Genomic DNA, 23,651 nt, shown 5'->3' with positions numbered 1-23,651 from the left:
TTTTCCTGGGTGTCAAAGTTGATCAAATTATACGCTTTTAATATTAATATGTACAATTTATTTCAGGTGAGTTATGCCTCAAAAGAACCTTCTTTTTTTAAGGTGAAAAAGAAGACATGAAAAAGAGGAAAGAATGAATGAAAAGCAAACCTCTATAGGAAATGTTGAAAGAAGTTCTCTAAGTGGAAGGAAAATACCAATTACAAAACAAGATCTGTTCAAGGAGTATTTAGATTTTTTTTATTAATGTCAATTTTCATTGTTTAATTTTCAGGTTTGGATCCACAATACTGCTCTCTAGGTAACTAACATCACACTGAACATAGATTCAGTCAGAAAGTTTTCTCCTCCCTCTTCCTTCTGACATGTTACCGCTTAATATAGTGCCAATATACAATGTGGGGTAATAGAGAAAAAGTATGAAGAATGATTTGCTTTGTTAGTTCCTAACACACCAGCTAAAAGAAAATCAAATTAAAGGTATTTGGAAAATATCAGGGTGCCTGGGTGCTTAGTCAATTGAGCGTCCAACTTCAGCTCAGGTCATGATCTCACGGTCTATGAGTTCGATCCTTGCATCGGGCTCTCTCCTGAAGGCTCAAAGCTTGGAGCCTGTTTCAGATCCTGTGTTTCCCTCTCTCTCTCTGCCCCTTTCATACTTGCACTCTGTCTCTGTCTCTCAAAAAAATGAATAAACATTAAAAAGCTTTTTAAAAGATGTTTGTAAATTATCACATAAGAGAAATAGGTTTCCTTCCATTCTAAGTATGGTTTTGTTACATCTTGACACTCAATAATATGAACACATCAGATTTAATAGTGCAAGCCAGGAAGAAAGTTTAACCTCATAGATTCAGAAACACTGCACATATACTCTTTATGTCAAAGAATGCTTAGATGCATTTCAAGTTTCCATGAATCTACCTACTGAAGTCAACAGTACATGAATTAAAGAACTACATCCAAATTATGTCCTCTCCCACTCTCTGCAAATCATCTACTTTTTCCCTCATGTAGTTTTTTACAGGGTGTAAATAAAATAATTTACATATGTTATTTCTGAAAAATACAACAAAAAGTACAATATTTTTGGACATCACTTCCAGGCAATTGACCCTATAAAAAATACAGTGCAGATACCCCCAAAAAACATATGTACAAATATATTCTCTGCTCTAATATTTTTATACACTACAAATAATCCAAATATCCATCAAAGGTGGACTGATTAAATAAATCATGTACAACCACATTCTGTAAACTACATTATATAAATCTCTATACACTGATATAGAAAGATATCCACAAGAGGTTAAGGGGAAAAGTGGGTTAAATAACAGCTTGTACAATATTTGGCTACTTGCAAGAAAGAAAAAAAGTGTTGCCCTATCCCTTCTAATTGTACATTCACAGAAAAAGACATCTTCAGTTTATAGCAGCTATTAGGGGATCTGAGGGTCCTTAGAGACACCTTTTCCTTCAAGCAAATCAAGATTTCTGTTAACAGGAACTATTTCTTTTATTTTTTTATTTTAGAGAGAGAGAAAGCACAAGCCAGGGAGAGGGGTAGAGTCATGATCTGATAGTTTGACTTCGGGCTCTCATCAGGCTCTGCAGAGCGAAGCCTGCTTGGGATTCTCCCTCCCACTCTGCCCCTCCGCCCACCTCGCCTCACACAAGTGCACAAGCACGTTTTTTCTCTCAAAATAAATAAAGAAAGAAAAAAAAGAAATGTAGAAAATACTTAATAATTGGTTGTAAATAAAAAGTACATCTGGGGTCCCTAGGTGCCTCAGTCGATTAAGCAGTCAACTTCGGCTGAGGTCATGATCTCAAGGCTTGTGAGTTCAAGCCCTGCATCAGACTCTGTGCTGAAAGCTCAGAGCCTGGAGCCTGCTTCAGAATCTGTGTTTCCCTCTCTCTCTGCCCCTCCCTTACTTGCCCTTTGTCTCTCTGTCTCTTTCAAAAATAAACAAACATTAAAAAAAATATTTTTAAAGAACATCCTTATAGAAAAACAGTCACAATTAAAATATGATGAACTAAAAAGTCATTTATCATTCTCTGCCCCATATTCTTTCTTCATATGAGAAGGGAGGTATAATTGTTACAAAATTACTATTCATTCTAAAATGTTTAGTTAGATTAAGCAAACCAGTTTTTCCACAGGCACATCAAATCAGTAAAACTGGTTTTAAACGCAAGGAAAAAGAATGGTTGTCATGAATCTATTTAAAGAAATGAAGCAAGCTTATGATCATTACTTGCTCTAATATGAAATCCCACAATTAAAAGCTTAGCTTCTAGAAAGTGTTCCTCATAAACCAGAGAAATTATAGTCCTATCTTCCACAGATTCTAGAGAGAATTTTTTTCTCCAGATAAGCAAACCCCAGTGCTTATATGGCTAAAAATAAAGGTAACACAATTACAACTGAAAAATAATTGCAAGGAGCTTAAAAATAATTACTATTGGCTCTATATTCCTAAAATTAAGAAAAGACTGGTATCAGAATTAACCAGGGTAAGAAGGATCACATGGGAATCAACACACCTTAATAGAAAGTTTAACCTTTTATTTGAATGAGGCTATAGTTTTGTAAAATTAGGACGCTTAATAGCTATTTAGAGAGAAAGAACTTTGAATTGCATTATAAAAGGTAAGAGGTTTCATCAGAGAATTAATCTATGTGAATCTGTTAATTAAAATATGCTATTATGTTAAGAAAAAATAGAACAAACCATAACTCCCCATACTTAAATCTCTAATAAAGAACATAAAACTACATTGTGGAAAGGCTTCTTGCTATTAGCCTTCTGTACAATTCGCAAATGTTTTCTGAGCGTACTATTATTCAGTACTGCTCCAGGCTTTGGATTTCCAAGGCAAAGGCAAGAACTCTGTTCTCATGGAACTTACATTCTACCATATAAATAAGATACAAAGCGAATAGGAGTGAAAAGCTTCTTAGAGACAGGACATTTGAGTAACCTGAATGACAGGAAAGAGACAGCCATGTAACAATCTGGGAACAGAGCTCCCCAGATAAAGACAATACAAAGTATAAGAGTATAAGAAAAATTTTTAATGGATTATCTCTAAATCAATTTCTTTTACTAAAATGCATTATCTGTGATTCATTATGTGCACCAACTTGAAAACCACCAGCTGCAAAAATCTTAAGTGGCAAATAAATGGCATGAAATGATCAGGACAGAATTAAAATGAGAATAACACTGGGGTGCCTGGCTGGTTCAGCTGGTAGAGTGTGAAACTCTTGATCTCGGGGTTGTGAGTTCAAGCCCCACATTGAGTGTAGAGGTTATGTTAAAAAAAAAAATAAGAACAACATTAGTTCATTATAATAATCAAACTATTGATGCTAACTATATTGTATGTACTGTGCTAAATTATAGACTCATTTTCAGACTCCAGATATACTGTGAGGTAGCCACACCATTTAGAATTAACAATATTTAAGCTAACTTTGTGACAAGTCAGAAAGTGGTTGAATAAAGATATTCAGTCTTAACCTTAAAAAATACAAAATTTCAAAGACCAAGCCTGCATTTCACCAATCAGATTCCAAAATAAAATGTTAAACTCATGAGGTTAGTAAGAGCAAGAGCGAAAGGATGCTCTCATTCAATGTAGTTGTGCCATAAATTGGTTTAAACATTTTTTGATAGCAAATTGTCACTAGCTACCAAAATTTATGAAGGATATGTTCTATGAATTTGCTAGAGAGAGAGTCCCACACAATAGCACAAAATTACATATAAAGATGTTCATTATGTACTGTCTTATGGTAGCAAAAAATTGGAAATAGTCCAAATATCCATCAATAAAGGGTTAAATAATGAAATACTTACAATGTGGAATATTATACAGTGTTTAAAAAGGTAATGATGCTGGGCACCTGGGTAGCTCAGTCAGTTAAACGTCTGATTCTTGAGTGATTTCCACGCAGGTCATGATCTCACGGTTATGAGATAGAGCCCCGCATCAGGCTCCTTGCTGGGTATGGAGCCTGCTTAAGATTCTCTCTTCCTCTTCATCTGCTCCTCCCCCACTTGCAATCTCCCAGGCTCTCTCAATCTCTCTCAAAAAAAAAAAAAAGGTAATGGGTGCGCCTGGGTGGCTCAGTCGGTTAAGCGTCCAACTTCGGCTCAGGTCATGATCTCGCGGTTCATGGGTTCGAGCCCCGCATCGGGCTCTGTGCTGACAGTCAGCTCAGAGCCTGGAGCCTGTTTCAGATTCTGTGTGTGTCTCTCTCTCTCTGACCTTCCCGTGCTCACACTGTCTCTCTTTCTCTCTCTCAGAAATAAATAAAAAACATTAAAAAAAAATTTTTTTAAAAAGGTAATGATGTAATTTCACGCAGACTTAAGTGAAAAAATGTCCAATTTACAACATAAAAGGAAAATAATACTTAATGCTTTATATGGTTTATTTTTGTACAAAGAAAGTATACTTATAAATAATGCACAGAAATAAGAATGTTTATGTAAGCAGAGAAAATATCTCAAAGGATATAGACTAAGCTGTTACCAGTGGTTTTCTCTCTTACTACTGGGACTGGTGAGGTAGGAAAAAAGAAAAGGCAAATAGAAGACTTTTTAAATTTCATAAACATCTGTACTACTTTTTTCCCCCCAAACAGCGAATTGTAAAGTAACATGGATTACTTTAGAAAAACTTTAAAAAGGTTTTTAAAGGGGTGCCTACCTGGCTCAGTCAGAGGAGTGTGTGGCTCCTGATGTTGAGGTCATGAGTTCAAGCCCCACACTGGGCATAGCAATTAAATAAAACTTTTAGGGACACCAGTCATTTCAGTGTCCGACTTCAGTGCAGGTCATGATTTTGCGGTTCATGAGTTCAAGCCCCACATTGGGCTCTGTGCTGACAGCTCAGAGCCTGTAGCCTGCTTCAGATTCTGTGTCTCTCTCTCTCTGCCCCTCCCCTGCTCACACTCTGTCTCTATCTCAAAACAAAATAAACATTTAAAAAATGAAAAAAAGAAAACTTTTTTTAAAAAATGGTTTCAGGCACCTGGGTGGCTCAGTTGGTTGAGCAGTCCGACTTCAGCTCAGGTCATGACCTCACAGTTCATGAGTTCAAGCCCCACATCAGGCTTTCTGCTGTCAGTAGAGCTCGCTTCTGATCCTCTGTCCCCCTCTCTCTTTCCCTCCTTTACTCATGCTCTCGATCTCTCTCTCAAAAATAAATAAGCATTTAAAAATAAATAAATCAAATAAAAATGTCTTTAAAAAATGACAATGGGCTTGAGTTTATCTATAGCTTGTAGCTAGGATATCTTTCCAGTGCTCTCATCAGAAAACACAGAAATGGCCCCAAATATTCAACCAACTATTATAATGGCATTCATTAAAATGAAATTCCATTCACAGTACAATAGAAGGCCCTAATACAAAACTAGTATATATAAGGTATCTTTATTTTTTTTAATGTTGATTTATTTATTTTGAGAGAAAGAATGCATGAGTAGGCGTGCAGAGGGAAGGGGCAGAGAGGGAGGAAGAGGGAGAATCTCAAGCAGGCTCCACACTGTCAGCGAAAAGTCAGGTGTGGGGTGATCCCACAAATCATAAGATCATGACCTGAGCCAAAATCAAGAGTTACAAGCCCAACCAACTGAACCACCCAAGTACCCCTATTTAGGGTATCTTTAAACTATACTTCAATGACATTCTATCATGGAAGAGAAAGTCTAATGTGGTTTGCAAAGCCTTCTAGGATTGGATCCTAAGCTTTTGAAAGTTAAATATTCGTGCAACTCGGGGCACCTGGGTGGCTCAGTCAGTTAAGTGTCTGATTCTCGATTTCTGCTTAGGTCATGATCTCCGGGTTCGTGAGGCTGAGCCCTGCTGTCAGGCTCAGCACTGAGAGCTTGGAGCCCGCATGGTGTTCTCTCTCTCCCTCTCCATCCCTCCCCAACTCATGTTCACAAATGGTGATCTCTCTCAAAATAAATACACTTTATTTACTCTTAATAAATAAACTTTAAAACAGTATTTATGCAACTCACCTGTAGTTCCTATTAAAGTGTAGATTCAGATCCAGGGATCTGTGATGGGGCCTGAGAGTCCCATTTTCTGAAAATTCTACAGACCACACCAAGGAGCAAGGATCTAGCCCTGGTTTGTACCTTACTACACCCTGCACTTTAACTTAGTGCATTACTGTTCTTCCACATACACCATGTCCTGTCTTTTTTCTATCTTATTCTTCATCAAAAATGGTTTTCCCCTCACCTCCTCACTTCAAAAACTTTTACTCTTTGTTATATTTTTAGTCCAAATATCACAAATATTTCAGGGGCATGCAGATGCTGCTTCTTTTGGATTCCAAGACGCCTATGCATTTATATTCAACTTATCACATTGGTTATTTGCATGTCCACCACCCTATGAGACTATGAGTTTGAATATAGAAAATTTCTATCTTCAGCATGCAGATATTCTATAGATGTTTTCAGAGTCCAAGTCATTAAGGCATCAAGTTTCTGCCACCACCTTTGAAATCATGGCTATCACAATCACTTTTATTCTGTATTTGAAATATGGGCTATCACAGTCACTTTTATTCTGTATTTGAAATCACAGCTATTGGGGCACCTGGGTGGCTCAGTCAGTTAAGCATCTGACTTCAGCTCAGGTCATGATCTCATGGTTATGGGTTTGAGCCCTGTGTCAGGCTCTGTGCTAACAGCCAGCTCAGAGCCTGGAGCCTGTTTTAGATTCTGTGTCTCCCTCTCTTTCTGACTCTCCCCTGCTCATGCTGTCTCTCTCTCTCACTCAATCTCAAAAATAAATAAAACATTTAAAAAAAAAAAGAAAAAAGAAATCATGACTATCACAATCACTTTTATTCTGTAACATTTTCTTTGAAGTATTTAAAGTATTCAGCAAAAACAATACTGCCAAATTATTGAAGGTAATCTCTAAAATGTCAGACAATATTCATATTCAAAATTCAAGTGAAATATAACACTATTTGTTTGATGAGATGTTTATATTCATGGTGGAAAATAAGTCACATTAATTTTACTCCATTTTGGAGTAAAAAGGACAAAACAAAGATTGTTCCCTTTGGTATTTTCATTTAAGTCCTTGAAGCAAAGTAAGAATAATATCAAATTTCTAATATACCTAGTAGTCCTAAATAATTTGAACTTTTATTACATTTTAAAAAGAAATGACAGGGGTGCCTGGGTGGCCCAGTTGGTTAGGCATCTAACTCCTGATTTCGGCTCAGGTCATGATCTCACGGTTTGTGGGATGAGCTCTGAGTTGTCAGTGTAGAACACTTGCTTGGGATTCTCTCTCTCCCTCTCGCTATGTCCCTTCCCAGCTCACATGCATGTGCGCATGCTCTTTTTCTCTCTCTCCAAGTAAATAAATAAGCTTTAAAAAAGAAAACAAATAAATGACGAAAAGTCTCTTAAATCAAATGCTTACACGGGCAGCCCTCTTTACCACTCACCTTCCTCATCTATCCATTTCATGGTGAAAAGCTGTTCGTTGTCAAAAGAACACATGTCTCGAACCTCACTGCAAAGACCCTCAAAGGAGATTGAAGGTTCAAAATGTGTTATCATGATATCCCTGGAAAAAAAAAAAAAGGAGTTTTAAGTGTGACAATGACTGAAACTAATGATGTACGTAACACTACAAGCCTGACAATCAGATGAACATCAGTTATTTGGTAAGTGTATCAACATGCATTGCTTCGAGTGAACAATCTCTATAAAGGTAAATTTAAAATTCCATATTAAATAATGTTTAAAAGTAAAAATAGTGGGGGTTCCTGGGTGGCTCAGTTGATTGGGCATCTGACTTGGTTTCAGCTCAGGTCATGATCTTTTGGTGTGTGTGTTCAAGCCCCACAGTGGGCTCTGTGCTGACAGCATGAAGCCTTCTTGGGATTCTCACTTTCTCTCTCTGCCCCTCCCCCACTCACGCTTTTTCTCTCTCAAAATATGTAAATAAACTTAGGAGAAAAAAAAGTAAATATAGTGGATTTGTGAGAAACTTTCGTTCAATCACCCTTCTCATTCAGGAAGGCCACCCTAGCTGCTCTGATGGTTGTCCTACTTTTGCTTTAATATCAGTTATCAAAAGCACATTCTTTTGTGAGGCACTGCACTCCACAGATGAACAGCTCTATTATTAATGAACTTACACTTAACTGAACTCTGTTCCAATTACCGGTCGCAGATCTCTCCTCTCCCAAAAGTCCACCCTTCATCTAAGAAACAGTTCTTCAATAATCCAACAAAGATCCGTCAAGTCCTCTTCCCCAGACATCACTTCCACAGGTTCACCACCCATGAGATTGTCACCCATTCTGTGTATGGCATGATTTTTAGACCTTACACCTTCATTTTCACCATTTCCCAAATTCCCATTTGCCACAATTGGTTTTAAAATAGGGCTAATATTTTAAGGTAGATACCCAAAGAACATAGGAACAGACATAAATGTGTGTTTGTTTGTATTAGTGTTAGATAAGCAACCATATTCAAATAAAGCTACCTAGCAGCTATTTACTATAAAATTTAAAACCGTGACAAAATGTTTTGGAGCAGAAGCCTGGGCCTTCCTCCAAGGAACCAGGAGAAGGTTCCCTGTGGTCACATCTCTACCCAGTAGCCAGCCATAGTCATCCTTTCAAATGTAGGCCAAACAGACTGCTGAATGACCCTAATAAACACTTACAGAGTGATGTCTATGTGTGAGATTGTGCCCTAACAGTTTTACAACACTAATGTAGTTCATGTTCTTTCTGTTTTAAACTCTTCGAATGCCTTTCTCTCTCCTGAATAGTAAAATCTAGTCCCTGGCCAAGTCTACAACACCCTGGCTACCTCTCTGACCAACCTCTTCTATTACTTGAGCAGGTAAACCAGTGTTTATAGTCTACCATCTACCCCAGCTAGAATGTAAGTTTGGTGAAAGTACGGGTTTTATTTTGTTCATTATATTCCTAGCAGCCAAACATAGTGCCTAGCACAGAATGGATGCTTAAGAAATATCTGCTCAAGAAAGGAAGGAACTGTGAACAGACATGGGTAGCTGGAACACAGAACACAGAGTTGGAAACAGGAATTTCAAATTTTAGTCATCTGCAAAAAAAAAAAAGTTTAAAACTGCAGTCTTTATGGGCTAGCAAAGGTAAGCAAAGAGCAGAGCATCAAAACGGATTGCCCTTTTCTTGATAATCATTCTAAGCATCTCCTAGGTTTTTGTGCCCCTGCCTCTGAGAACTTCTTGCCGTGGCTTTCACAGCTTAAGGCTCCTTCCATCTTCAATCGCAAGGTACTCTTTCCATTCTCTCTCGTATTCATCTTCTGTCATTCTTACTTTTTCTCTGAAACCTAAGTCACAGTCAATGTTTTAACTGCAATCTCTATGTAGAGGTCTCCTAAATCCGTAATTCTACCTCTCTGTGTGGTATTTAAGTCTTTTGATAATCTGGTTCTAATTCCCATTCTCAACTTGACCCACCATTCCCACCACAAATACTCTACTGCAGACATCGGTTTACTCCTAACTCCTACACATAAGACCTTCATGATCCAAGTTTGAATGCTGACCTTTCCTCAGTTCAAGGCCCAGTTTATAGAGGGAGGTGGGGATCAAGTCTCTAATAGGCACTTCAACATCAACTTCCATTAAGCCGTTTTCAACCGCACAAGCCCAATGCTCCATACTTTTAAACCTGTCCAACATGTATCTTATGTTTCATCTTGTTATTTAACTCATATACTGACAACACATCCTCAATTAAATTGTATACAACCGGGAGACAAAAATTTGCAGACTTTTCCATAGATTCACGTAGCTATTATCATAATAAGGACTCTAAGACTATACTGTAAATTAACTAACTTGAGAGTAATAGATATTAATTAAAAAGTTTGATATCTAAAAATTAGAAAGCCAACTGTCATGGTAGTAGATAGCTACAATTTGGAAGAACCTTAAAGCATTTTTTTGAAAGCAATAAAAACAATTCTCTTATTATGACCCACAATTTCCTCTAATAACAGTACTTTAAATTGTGTGTATACATGTATGTATATTATATATGTGTGTATATATAACATATATACATTACAGTTTACAAATTTTTTTAAATTATAGTAAGGACTCAAGCATTTCTTAATTGAATATAGAAGAAATGCTTACTAGGAGAAACCCATCTTCCAGAAAATGTACTTTTGACAAGGAAATATCACTGTTTATTTCCTTTGCCTGTAAACATTTATAGAAAATTAAGTGTGCTCTGGGTGTCTAAACAAACTTTATCTTATATAATCTTCACAATAACTGTCAAACTAGACATACTGATCTATTTTACAGATTTAAAAATCAAAACACAAAGGAATACTTGCCAGTCTCTCACAGTTAAAAAATAGAATACAAATTCAAACCAAATCTCCTAATGACACCTGTGGGGATGCTATGATCTGACTTTCCTCTCCCCACCCCACCCCAAAATCCCCCATTAACAATGGGGCACTTATTGTACCAGCTGCTGGACATGTTACCAGTAGATAATCCCCAGTTGTCAGCCTCTTTCAGAGATTTGAATCTCACCTATGATCACACCCACAGCGAATGACTGATTCCATGTGAGGGCTAAAGGTCATAAACAACTCAGGAAAGTTCTCAAGCATCAACTCATCTTCAGAACTCCTAGGAGGGTCAATTGAGGCTTCTACTGAGACTTCAGGGCATCTTGATTTCCTCCTACCTACGGCTGCTTCCTTCCCTTGCCTTCCCCTCCATACTGTCCACCTGAGTAAACCTCCTGCACATGAGACACCACGTTCCACAGCAGCATCCACCCAATGCACAGCTATTCCTAGATGGTTTTTTGACAAAAACATAATGGTTAATCTCACTTTTAAAAGACTGGCTAATGAAAAATGGAACCCCTGGTAAGGATATTAAATTAGTCTATTCTGGGGTGCCTGGGTGGCTCAGTCACTTAAGCGTCTGACTCTTGATTTCAGCTTGGGTCATGATCTCCGCCACATCAGGCTCTGCACTGACAGCATGGAGCCTGCTTGGGATTCTCTGTCTCCCCTCTCCCTGCCCCTCTCCATGCTCATGCTCTCTAAATAAATAAATATTTTTAAAAAATAAACGAATTACTCTACTTTAGTACATGAAGCTGGTTCAATTTTTTTTAATGTTTATTTATTTTTGAGAGACAGAGCTCAAGCGGGTAAGGGGCAGAGAAAGAGGGAGACACAGAATCTGAAGCAGGCTGAAGGCTCTGAGCTGTCAGCACAGAGCCTGATNCAACTAGTTAAATTTTTATTCTTCAGAGACAATACTTTGCCAGCATATATAAATTATACAGATTTTTATAGTCTATCTCCCTTGACTAAATGTAAAATCCATGAGAGCAGGCACTTAGTTTTGCTCACTGCTATGTCACCAATAACTGAAGTAGTGTCTGGCTCAGAGTGGACGTTCAATTACTCTAGGCTNTCTTCTAACTTTCTGAAATCAACACTCAGATACTTCTGGTGCATTATGGCAGAGGGAACACATATCTATATCCTTTCATTTGAAGGGTCCATTGAAACAAAAGATAACTGAAATGACAAATTATCAAAGTCTTAGAAAACAAAAAAGCCACCAGCAACAGAAGAGAAAGCAGAAGAAAATCCCAGACGACTGAAAACAGATGAGATAAAAGTGACTGAGAAAACATACTAGCCCCAAACACAAATTTAAGAGGAACCTTTAAAAGAGGAAAGTTTTATTGACACAAGATTACTTTCCTTTGTCTAAGCATCTAACCATACTACTTATGTCTTCAGGTGCTTAACACTTACATAAGCATTCATTTCTTTAAAGAAAAATGTATAAGTTAAAGAACAGAAGAATGTTACAAACCTTTACAATATAAAAATTACTAAGAAAAATCAAGATGTGGATAAAGTAAAAGGACGTGTAAATTCAAAATGTTTTTTTCCTAGTGGAGAATCAATACTCTATCTAAAACCAATAATTTAAAAAAGCACAGAAAAAGAAAAAAAATTAATGCAAATAAAAGATGGGCAAAGGACTTGAACCTACATTTCTCCAAAAAGGATATACAAATGGCTAACAAGCCTATGAAAACATGTTCAGGGTGCCTGGGTGGCTCAGTTGGTTTAAACATCCAACTTCAGCTCAGGTCACAATCTCAAAGTTTGTGGGTTCAAGCCCCGCACCAGGCTCTGTGCTGATAGCTCAGGGCCTGCAGCCTGCTTTGGATCCTGTGTCTCCCTCTCTCTCTGCACCTCCCTGACATGCACTCTGTCTCCCTCTGTCTCTCAAAAATAAATAAACATTCAAAAAATTAAAAAAAAAAAAAGATGTTCAACATCACTGATCATTAGGGAGATGCAAATCAAAACCAAAATGAAATATCACCTCACACCCATTAGGATAAGTACTAAAAACAAAACAAAACAAAACAAAACCCCAGGGGTGCCTGGGTGGCACAGTTGGTGGAGCATCCGACTCGATCTCAGGTTGTGAATTCAAGCCTCAGATTGGGCACTGAACCTACTTTAAAAACAAAACAAAACAAAACAAAAAAACCCAGAGAATCACAAGTGTTGACAAGGATGTGGAGAAACAGAAGCCTTGTGCACAGTTGGTAGGAATATAAAACAGTGCAGCAGCTATAAAAAAAAACAGTATGGAGTTTCCTTAGAAACTTAAAAGTAGAATTTCCATATGGTCCAGGAATTCCACTTCTGGGTATATGTCCAAGAGAACTGAAAGTAGGGACTCCAACAGATATTTGTATCGCCATGTTTGCAGTAGCATTACTCACAATAGCCAAAGGATGGAAGCGACCCAAGGGTCCACTGACAGAAGAATGGATAAACAAAATGTGATATATAAACACGAGGGAATATTAATCAGTCTTTAAAAGTCAGGAAATTCTGACACATGGATGAATCTTGAAGACATTATGCTAAGTGAAATGGGCCAGTCACAAAAGGACAAATACTGTATGACTCCACTTAATTGGAACAGTGGTTGCCAGAGGTTGGAGGAAGAAGGAAATGGGGAGTTGTTCAAAAGGCACAGTTTCAGTTTTGCAAAATGAAAAAGTTCTGGAAACCGGTTGCGCAGCAATGTGAATATAGTCGACACTACTGAGCTGTACACTTAAAAATGGTTAATGTGGTAAATTTAATATTTTTTAACCACAATTAAAAACAAAAGCAGAAGAAGGTACATTATTTAAGTTAAAATATAACCATTAGAAGAACTAAACATAGGCAGAAGAAATGGCGATGAAGTAGTACTAAATTTCTCATCTTTCATATCTATCAAAAGATATAATAAAACAAAACAAAATTTTAAAAGTAGTTAACTCTAGGTAGTGTAACTGAGAATTGAGGAGAGACTACAGATGGAAAGAATATGTACTTTGTACTGACCTATCTGAATGGTATAGATTATCATTAATTTCTCTACCACATAAAGGTGTGATTTTATTATAAAATTTACTTTCTAATAAAAAAATAAAATAGAGGGGCGCCTGGGTGGCTTAGTCGGTTAAGCGTCCGACTTTCGCTTAGGTCATGATCTCGCGGTTTGTGGGTTCGAGCCCCGCGTCGGGCTCTGTGCTGACTGCCAGCTCAGAGCCTGGAGCCTGTTTCAGTCTGTGACTCCCTCTCTCTCTGACCCTCCCCTGGTCACGCTGTCTCTCTCTCTCCTAGAAATAAATAAAACATTAAAAAAAAATTAAAATAAAATAAAATAAAATAAAATAGAGAGCAATTTTTTGAAGTTTATTTCAGAGAGAGAACACAAGCGAGTAGAGGAGGGGCAGAAAGAGAGGGAGAAAGAGAATCCCAAGCAGTCTCTGTGCTATCAGCCCAGAACCTGACATGGGGCTTGATCTCACAAGCTGTGAGATCATGATCTGAGCCAAGACCTAGAGTCACATGCTTAACTGACTGAGCCACCAACATACCCTTAAAATATACAACAGATTTAAAATGACTTTTTAAAAATAAAATGTTTTAAATATGTTAAAATTTTATTTTAAAAATACAAATTATTTCCTTCTCCTAACAACATTATTAGAGAACGCTTACCTTACAGCAACTTTTCTTTCAAAATACCCTCAAGGTTACTAGTATAAGTGATATAAGGATTAGGAGAATGTATTTTAAAACTAAGTCAGAAGAGAAGGAAGGTTCCCAGAGAATTCCTCTAGCAAAGAACAAGGATGACATCTTTTTTGAATGCAAAGGAAAAAAATTAATATTGGACACCACTGAAATACAACTTTCTTAGGTCCACACGGAATTACAATTAACACATATAGAAGCATGTCTGTATACAACAGGGATTTTTAAGAAATCTTGTTTTTCAAGGACTAAAAAGCATTTATCAGAACAAACATTTTTTTAAACATCTGCATGATCCTTAAGAAAACATAAGTACAAACATCCTAAAGAGACTCGAGGAAGGAATCATTCTTTATCAACGGGCACTCCTTAAGTTCCAGGAACTAAAACGTTTAAGGGAGTTTTATATAAACACTTCTCAAAGTAATTGAGAAAGCACCATGTTCGGACCCTCAACAAACACCAGATTCTTATTATAGCACTAAAGCTAAAAATGAGCTGTAAAATAAAGTAATTACATTGTAAAGGTATAAAACAAATTATGCATGAAAGATTTTTTTCCTCTGGTTTTAACTTCAGTGTTAGCATAAATTATCTTACCACTGGTCTTTGACAGAATATATTCTGCTTCACCACAAAGATTCCGAAAATGGAAAATTTAGATATAGTTTTAGCTGAATTTTTTAAAAAGGAAAAAAAAAGGCAGTTTTAATTTTGCTACTGGGCCTCAGAAGATAAACTGCTTTAAGCATTCATTATGTTCCTATGTTCTAAAATATACAATCTAAAGTTTTTCCTTAGGACTAATTGCTTTTAAAAATAAACCAGAAAAAAGAACCACCAGTTCAGTCCTTCTGCTATCTCAAAATAAGCTTTTTCTCCAAAATTAAATGTAGTATAAACAGAAAAAAGTTTTATTTGTAATCACTGATACAAGAAATTTAGGCAGAATTATCCAATAATGGTAAAATCACTGGGCTAAAGATTCTGGGAAAGAGAATATTCATACAAATCATAGTATCATTCCTCAAAGTAATTGTTATTCATTGAAAGGCATAAAGAAAGGCATATTTTTTTAATGATCAAGAAGACAGAAAATTGGCTCAAAAAGAACTGTGAGATATGAATTTGACAATAGCACAAAAAGGTGATTTTTAAAAGCCCCATCAATATAGTAAAAAGGAGAAAGAGAAATTTTTCTGAAGGGTAAGACTCAGTTTTGTATGGTGGCTTACTAAGCCTCAATGTTACCATCCATATGATGCAGCGGATGATACCTGCCTCTGAATATTGTTGTGAATACAAATAAGGGCAAAACACTTATCAGAGTTCTTGACACAACTGAGTCCATTATCAAAGTTAGTTTCTATGCTCTTTAGCATACTTAAAAGGGACAAAAGGAGACTGGGTATCCTTGAAGATAATTTGTGAAATTTTTCTAATTATTGATAATATTTTAAGATAAAAGTTCACTGCTAAAATTCAATACTGGAAAACCTAGCCAATGGTTAAGATAAGAAAACGGGCACCTGGGTGGCTGAGTCGATTAAGCATCCGACTCTTTGATCTCGGCTCAGGTCATGATTTCACAGTCCATTGTGAGATCAGGCCCCACCTGGGGCTCTGCACTGAGCATGGAGCCTGCCTGGGATTCTCTCTCTCTACCCCTTCCTCACTCGTGTGCATTCTCTCTCTCTCCCAAAAATAAATAAACTTAAGAAAACAAGAAAAAGAAGATATACAGTAAAGAAGAGGCACAATTGTTATTTGCAGATGACATGACATTCTCTAGCTATAAATTCTAATAAAGTGAACTAAGAAATTATTAGAATAACGTGACCAGTTCCAATTAAATATTCAAAAATAGATGGTATAAAATAAGCCTACGAGAATAAAAGATCCCATTCACAAAAGCAACAAAATTATAAAGCATTTAAGAATCAATTTAATGGGAAATGTGCAAAATCTAAGGGACAGGAACCTTACCGAAAAACATGTAAAAAAAAAAACAATAAATAGGTATTATTCCACATACTTATAAGGCCAGCCTCACTATTATAAAACTATCAGTTCTCACATTAATCTATAAATTCAATGCAATTCCAAATCAAAATAACAATACGATTTTTTTTTTGAAACCTACAAAACTTTCAAAAACTCATCAAGAAGATAAAATAAATGTGGGGCGCCTGGGTGGCTTAGTCGGTTAAGCGTCCGACTTTCGCTTAGGTCATGATCTCGCGGTTCGTGGGTTCGGGCCCCGCGTCGGGCTCTGTGCTGACTGCCAGCTCGGAGCCTGGAGCCTGTTTCAGTCTGTGACTCCCTCTCTCTCTGACCCTCCCCTGCTCACGCTGTCTCTCTCTCTCTCTCCTAGAAATAAATAAAACATTAAAAAAAAAAAAGAAGATAAAATAAATGTATAAGAATAGCCAAGAAAATCTGGATATAGAAAATTAATGAAATGACCTTTCTATAACATATTATCAGAATTAATCATGATAATTAAACCAACGCAAAAACAGATTCCTCCCCCAAAATCAATGAAACAGAATAGAAAGTACTTATGTTCATCTGAGAAATTTAGTACAGAACGAAGTTGTCCTTCAAATAAGTGGTGAAAGAACCTATTCAATAGCAATATTAGAATACATCTTAGAAAATTAACTTGTATCAGTACACCACAAATAATTAAAACTGCCAATTATCAGATTTATTGATAACCACTGGAAAAGCTGCATAATAGATACAAAAATAGAGTATTTTTGGATGAGAAACACATTTACCTAAGAGAACACAGGAGCCATAAACAAATTGTATCAAGGACAGATTTGATTAAAGAAAAATGAAAAACTCTAGACAAGCAACAGTTTAGAGCAATGCAGGTACCTTTTTAACAGACAACATGTCAATGTCCCTTCAAATAAATTCATAGGAAAAAGAGAAAGAACCCAAGAGGAAAACTGGGAAAAAGATATGAACAAACAACCCGGAGAGGAAATACAAATGATCAGTAATATATAAAAAGCTGTATAAAAAAGTTAACATTTGTTGCCTATTCTATTGGGAAAATTTTTTTTATTTTTTTTTTAATGTTTTATTTATTTCTAGGAGAGAGAGACAGCGTGAGCAGGGGAGGGTCAGAGAGAGAGGGAGTCACAGACTGAAACAGGCTCCAGGCTCTGAGCTGGCAGTCAGCACAGAGCCCGACGCGGGGCTCGAACCCACGAACGGCGAGATCATGACCTGAGCGAAAGTCGGACGCCTAACCGACTAAGCCACCCGGGCGCCCCTCTACTGGGAAAATTTTTAAAGACCAATATTGTACAATGGGAAAAAAAGGAAAACACTTCATTGTACTTATTGTCGGGAATGTAAATTGGTGAGTGTTTGGAAGACAGACAGTATCAAGTTTTAAAACAGGCAAATTTTGGACCATGTTTGCAAGAATATATATTAAATATAATTATGTTCCCTCAGCATAGTTTGAAATAGTGATTTAATGAAAGCAACTTTTTGTGCTTATCAATTAGGAAAGAAGATTAAATTATGGTGTGTCAATACTATAGAACACCATACGTCAATTATAAAAAGTAAGCAGATCACTCTCTATGTATGTATCTACTTATCCCTGTCTATCCGACCATGGAAAGATGATCGTGAATGAAAAAAAAAAATCAAGTTGCAAAAATGTGTGTAGAAATATGAACCTGTTTACTTGAAAAATAAAAGGGTATGTGTGTATCTGTATCTATACTTAGAGATATATTAATACAATGTAGAATATCCCAAACTGTTAGTAATGGCTACCATTAGGAAGTGCGGGTGAGAAGCTACAAGGGGAACTTTCCATTTTAGGTACAACTGTGTCTTTAAATTTTAGTTTCAGTGCATGGTCTTTGTCATCGGCATTTGGTCACTAGCGGCATTTTAGTTTTTGTCGTCATCATTCTCAGCCACATTCCTATGTAGGTTAGCTGTCACGTACAGGGCTTGGGACATACAGCAGGCACACAACAAATGACTGTTCAGTTAATGCTGCACATTTCTACCTGGATGTCCCCAAAGTATGAAGAACTAAGATTTCAGTTACTTGTTCCAGGAAATGAGTTACCTCCTGTCACTAATCTCTTCCTTCTATATTCCCTCGTCTTTCTCAAATAAGAAACCTAAGAGTTGTCAGATTCCCTCTCTCTTCCCCACAGGCAATCGATCTGTAATTCATATTGATTCTATACCGCCTAAAACTGCCATTCAATCCATATCCTCTTCTCCTCCCCTGAATCTCTCACCTGGACTACTTCCAAAGCCTCCAAATCAGTCTTCATCCATTGCTAATTCATCACCCATACTGGTTCCCAAAGTGACCTTTCTAAAATGAAAATCTCAGTATGTATACCTCTTACTTAAAACCCTCGTCAATGAGAAAAAGTCCAAAGCCCCATGTATGATATTCAAGAATCTTCATGAGTAGCGCCGTGAGCCTTCTTAGCCTCACTTCTTATCAGTGCCCGCTTCACACTTCATGTCCTAATAAGGAAGGACCATGGCACTAACAACTAAACTGATCTGAATTCCCCAAACATATCACACAGCTGTGCAATGCCTGGAATGACCCCCACCCCCAACATCTTCATCCACCAGCCAAACCTCTTTATCTTTTAAAAGCCTCAAATATGTCGTCCTCTAGGAAGGTTTACCTTTACCCCAAACACTTTCCCAATATCCATCCCTGCAAGTACCTTACACATAAACACATACACACTCCTTTATTAATTCTTCTAGGTCTTTCCTCCTATAAGTCTCTCAGGTCTTCAAGGGCAGAGCCATCTATTCTCCAGCTCTACCTCCGCTGTGCCCACCCTAGTATCACGTGCCTGCTTTCTAGTAGGCAGTAGGTGTTCAACAATATTTATCAAAGTGAGTTTAAACACACTTCAGGTAATACGTGAAATCCTAAGCAAGACTGGAATTTTAAAAATTCAGGTTTTAATTATGCTCATTTCAGCCGTAAAACAACAAACACTCAAGTTACCTTAATAAGAGGGTTGGGAGTTGTATTAGAAAGCTTTCACGGGGGCGCCTGGGTGGCTTAGTCGGTTAAGCGTCCCACTTTCGCTTAGGTCATGATCTCGCGGTTCGTGGGTTCGAGCCCCGCGTCGGGCTCTGTGCTGACTGCCAGCTCAGAGCCTGGAGCCTGTTTCAGTCTGTGAGTCCCTCTCTCTCTGACCCTCCCCTGCTCACGCTGTCTCTCCCTCTCTCTCTCTCACCTAGAAATAAATAAAACATTAAAAAAAAGCAAGAAAGAAAGCTTTCACGTTAGAATCCAGGAAGGATTCTCCACAAGCAGCTGCTTCCTTCTCTGTGTTCTCAGACCTGCCGTTTGTACATGGTTGGTCTTGGCCCCACTAACCTCCCACTTAACTCTTCAGTTCCAGTGTTCACTGCTAACAAGCTATTTATCTCTTCGTTACCTGATTCAGATTTCTGAGAGAGCTGTTTTGGTTTCTGGCACTAGGCCACCAAGTCCTTTCTCTTTCTCTGATAAAACTACAGATCAGTTGTCCTGTGGTTAGGTGCCAGGCCAGAAGCTCCAGGACCGGTACCTCACATTCCCCCAACTTCCAACTCAACAGACTAGTTGTATTTCCTTAGAACATTAGAGTGATGTACTTTATATTGCTAAAATTATTTTGCAATACTTTTAAAAACAAGTCTTGCCAAGACTTGTTCACAGAAAAATCCTGCATACTTCTTCACTGAACCAGCTATACATTCCAAATATACAAGTAGTTAATAATCTCTATTTGTAGATGTTCACAGAAAGACTCCTTTAGATTATTATAACTGTTCAATGGCAGTGGTTTAAAAAGCATTTTTACAACCTTTTTGCAGAACTTTCCATACATCTATGATGTAAAGAAATGAGCAGTCTAGATATTTCCTTGTTAAACTCTATCCCATAATATCAAGTAACTTTAATATAAGGATAAGCACATACAACAGCAATCTATCACTAACCAACAAAACCTGTTTCTCTTCCTCCTAACACTACTAGCTAATGATTGAAGGAAGGAAGGCCACTTACTGACAGGCTCCTGTGTCAAGGAAAAAAGGGTATATAGGCCGTCACAGAGCCACTCTTAGGTGGTCTCCAATATAATCAGAGTCTTAATGCTATTAATCTCCTGCTTAAAAAGTAGAAGAAGTCCAATTAAATGTCTGTGATATCTAGGGAGACACCACATTTGCACGAGGAGCAAAGTTTAGTGAATGAGAGCACTACACCTATCTCTGAAAGAAGACAAGTTATTCACTAAAAAATTCTGGCTATTCGAAAATTCAGCGTTCACTGGAAAGAAATACTGTTAGAAGGGGATAAGGAGAAAGCTTTCTGATAATGGCCTTTCATAAGATTTGAAGGAAAAGAAACTTTTTCAAACGCAGATTGTCCTTACATTTCTTGGTATAAAGGAAAGGATTTTCTATTTAAGAAGCAGGTAGGTGTTCTAGTTAGCCAACTTGTTTATTAGCTATCCTTGTTGGTGACTCATTTTAGTTTCATCTGTAGTAATGAGCAGCTGACTATGTAATATCATAACCACCAGTTTAGACTATTGTTAATAAACTTATAATCTTAACAGATTTAATTTCAGGGGACAGAAATTGGTACAATTTAGAGAGTGCCGATGTTGTCTTTAAATAAGGCTTGAAATGAAGGCACTATTAGAAAGCTTTCAGTGAATAAAAAGCACTAAAGGGCAAGGGCTTGATTCTTTCATTACTTAGCAAAAATTCATAGGTTTTAAACAACAAAACGTTACTTGAATGTCTTGGAAACATTTTATTCAGGCAGTAAAAGAGTTATATGTCCTTATTCTCTTTTATAAAAACAACTGTAACAATAAGCCAAGAAAAAATGATGCCTAAATTCCTAAAATATAGCAGACTTTGATTTCTTTCCAAAGTAGTTTACAATGATTCTAATATACTAACTAGGCTTATTTACATTTGTCAAGCCAATAAAAATGGGGAAATAAAGGAAGAAGCACTAATTTCTTCCTCTTCATTGTTAAAATCATTGGAAACTGTCTAAATTTAAGACAAGAATTTATATTATTTAAAGTCATAAAGGTAAACCAGAAAACTAAAAATAATAGTTTAACAATTAAAAATTGAGAAGTATCAAACAGGAAAAAGGCAAGCAAAAGGTAATAGTCACCCAATTTCTTATCTTTCAGAGAAAGGAATCAATAGGTACTATCTAAAGCTAAATCACTAAATAGAAGTATAACTTTTTAAAATAAAAAAGACAACCGCCAGGAGAACAGAAATAAACTCTCAACAGTATACCTCTGAAAGTTGGAAGGACGGGATGGAAGACACTTTTAATTTTATAGATCTACAGAGTGTGCACATTCCCACCACCTAAGTATGCTCACTTTTAGGTTTTTCAACTGTCAATAATCAGACGCCTTAAAAAAAAGAAACACATACTACATATTTTACTCTCTGTACCTAACAAGTCATGGTCTGTCTACTTTATAATATGGAAAGTGAACTATCTCATCTATCAAATTAAAGGTAAAGGAAGCAAAGCTTTTCTCCCCTACAGTGCAAAGTTCATAGCTGACCATACTCAAGTCAAAACAGCTCTTGTGACCACTACAAACTTAAAAAAAAAAAAAAAATACACACACTTCTTGGTATTGTTTTAAAATGAAGACACTGGTACTGTCCAAAATAATTCTTGTAAACTACTGCTGAAGACAGTCAAGCTAATAAACGAGGTCAGAGGCTACATGGCAGCAGGCAAACCAGCAAGTTGTTACATCAAATCAGTAAGACATTTCAGGGCTTCTACTTCCCTTGAAATCAAAACAAGAGAGGCATTTTGAAAGTTTGCTATCTTCACTGATCCTCTCAGGAATGTAAAAGTATGCACTGCAGTTTTAACCTCCTAGTGCTTGAGTTTTGTTTTTTGTTTTTTTTTTAAAGCAATTTACTTCTACTTGAACAAGCAGTAAGACAGGCCCAAGCCATCGGGTATTCTGTTAACCCTTAGTTTCAAAACTTCATGCCTACACTAACATTTCACCTTTCTAATGCTCCTAAATAGAATTCTTTCAAATTTCAAACCAAGACTCAATTCAAGGGACAGGGAATACTTCAGGGCACTGATTAGAAAATCTGATTTAATACAACGATATTAGGACTGGATTATTTCTGTTAAGCACGGGAATTATAACTTAGGTAAAAATATGACTAAAAATCACAGATTTCAAAACTCGGTTCGTCCTATTTCTCTCTTTGCAGTATCTCCCTCTATCAAATGGTCCTTAAAGAAACACTGACAAAGAAGCGTTCACAAATTTTTAATTTACACACATATAACCTAATCTTGGCGACATATAAGTACCTAATGCACGTCCCTGAAAACGCATCCACTTTACTCTTAAATAATAACGCCTATGTTTAATACACTGGCATCCGGATACACTTCATAAACTCTTCTAGGCGATGAAGATAAACCTGACTTAGAGAACCAGAGCCTTTGGGCCTGGTAACCAAAAGGGCTGGCATACTGAAGTCCTGCCGTTTAAGCCTATAGCAAACTCAGTTAATTAACTAAGGCATCAGTCGTAATCAACTCTCAACCCCAACACATTCAGACTTAATGACGTAAAGTCCTTGTAAATCTCTTAGCAGGCGAGTCTCTCTCGAACCCACCAGGTGGACCTACTCTCTTCCAAGGCTCCTCCCTGGGACCCTAATCTTGACCAACAGCCGCGCGACTCCCGGGCGCCCTACAACACACCACGGGGTGCCCCAACCTAGCGCCCCATGCTCCTCCCCCGATCGCTTGGTCACCCACCCCGAGTCCCCAGAGTCGCCCGCCCAGACCAATCCGCCCACAACATCTCCAGCCCCTCACCCTCCCCTCCTCCAGTCCAAGTCGAGCGGGCCTTTCCTCTCCCCTCCCACTCCTACCCTGGGAGACTCACCCGCGATAGTAGGCTTTTACCCGGACCTGGTGAGAATGGTCCCCGCTGCCGCCGCCTGCGATCGGGTGAGCCATGGTACTGCTGTCCCTCTGGGTCGGCATCTCTTTACTCCCCCGCCTCAACGCCGGAGGCCGAGGCTGCGCGGTGCGCGCCGGGCGCCCAGGGGGACTCCGCTGCCNCTCCTCCCGCCGCCCGGGCCCAGCACCCCTCCCCGCCGGGGCCCCTCCCACCTCGCTTGCTCCAAAGGCCCACATTCCGGGGGAGGGCGGGCGCAACCATCGATCCAACTCAAGGAGCCGCAACGCCCGGCTGAACCATTCTTACGGGGGCTAGGAAAAGGGAGAGAGGGGACGCGAGACGCTGCCTATCACCTCAAATAGGCCGGGAGAGGGCCTTTCGTGGAAGCTGTGGCTGAGAGAATGCCAAAGGTCTCCGTATAAAGTCCTCTTCCTACTGGGAAAACA

At 37.9% G+C, this 23,651-nt stretch overlaps 1 protein-coding gene across 2 annotated transcripts in view; it reads right to left on the bottom strand.

The window, feature by feature from the left end:
* Nucleotides 1-23,359, bottom strand: part of PRKCI (protein kinase C iota) — a 71,820-nt gene extending 48,461 nt beyond the window's left edge. Inside the window, exons 1-2 of one of the 2 annotated variants that reach the window (XM_077763666.1) lie at nucleotides 23,188-23,359; nucleotides 7,507-7,628 (exon numbers count right to left, since the gene is read on the bottom strand). In XM_077763666.1, coding sequence (XP_077619792.1) covers nucleotides 7,507-7,628; nucleotides 23,188-23,288 — 223 coding nt within the window. In that variant the 5' untranslated portion in view covers nucleotides 23,289-23,359. Of the gene's footprint in view, nucleotides 1-7,506; nucleotides 7,629-19,217; nucleotides 19,284-23,187 lie in introns of those variants that run through there. The other variant, XM_077763667.1, reaches the window with a different exon arrangement.
* Nucleotides 23,360-23,651: the final 292 nt, after the last annotated feature.

The sequence above is a fragment of the Crocuta crocuta genome, unplaced genomic scaffold, assembly GCF_008692635.1.
Source record: "Crocuta crocuta isolate KB4526 unplaced genomic scaffold, BGI_CrCroc_1.0 scaffold433, whole genome shotgun sequence".
Lineage (NCBI taxonomy): Eukaryota > Metazoa > Chordata > Mammalia > Carnivora > Hyaenidae > Crocuta > Crocuta crocuta.
This window is presented reverse-complemented; position numbering and strand designations above follow the sequence as displayed.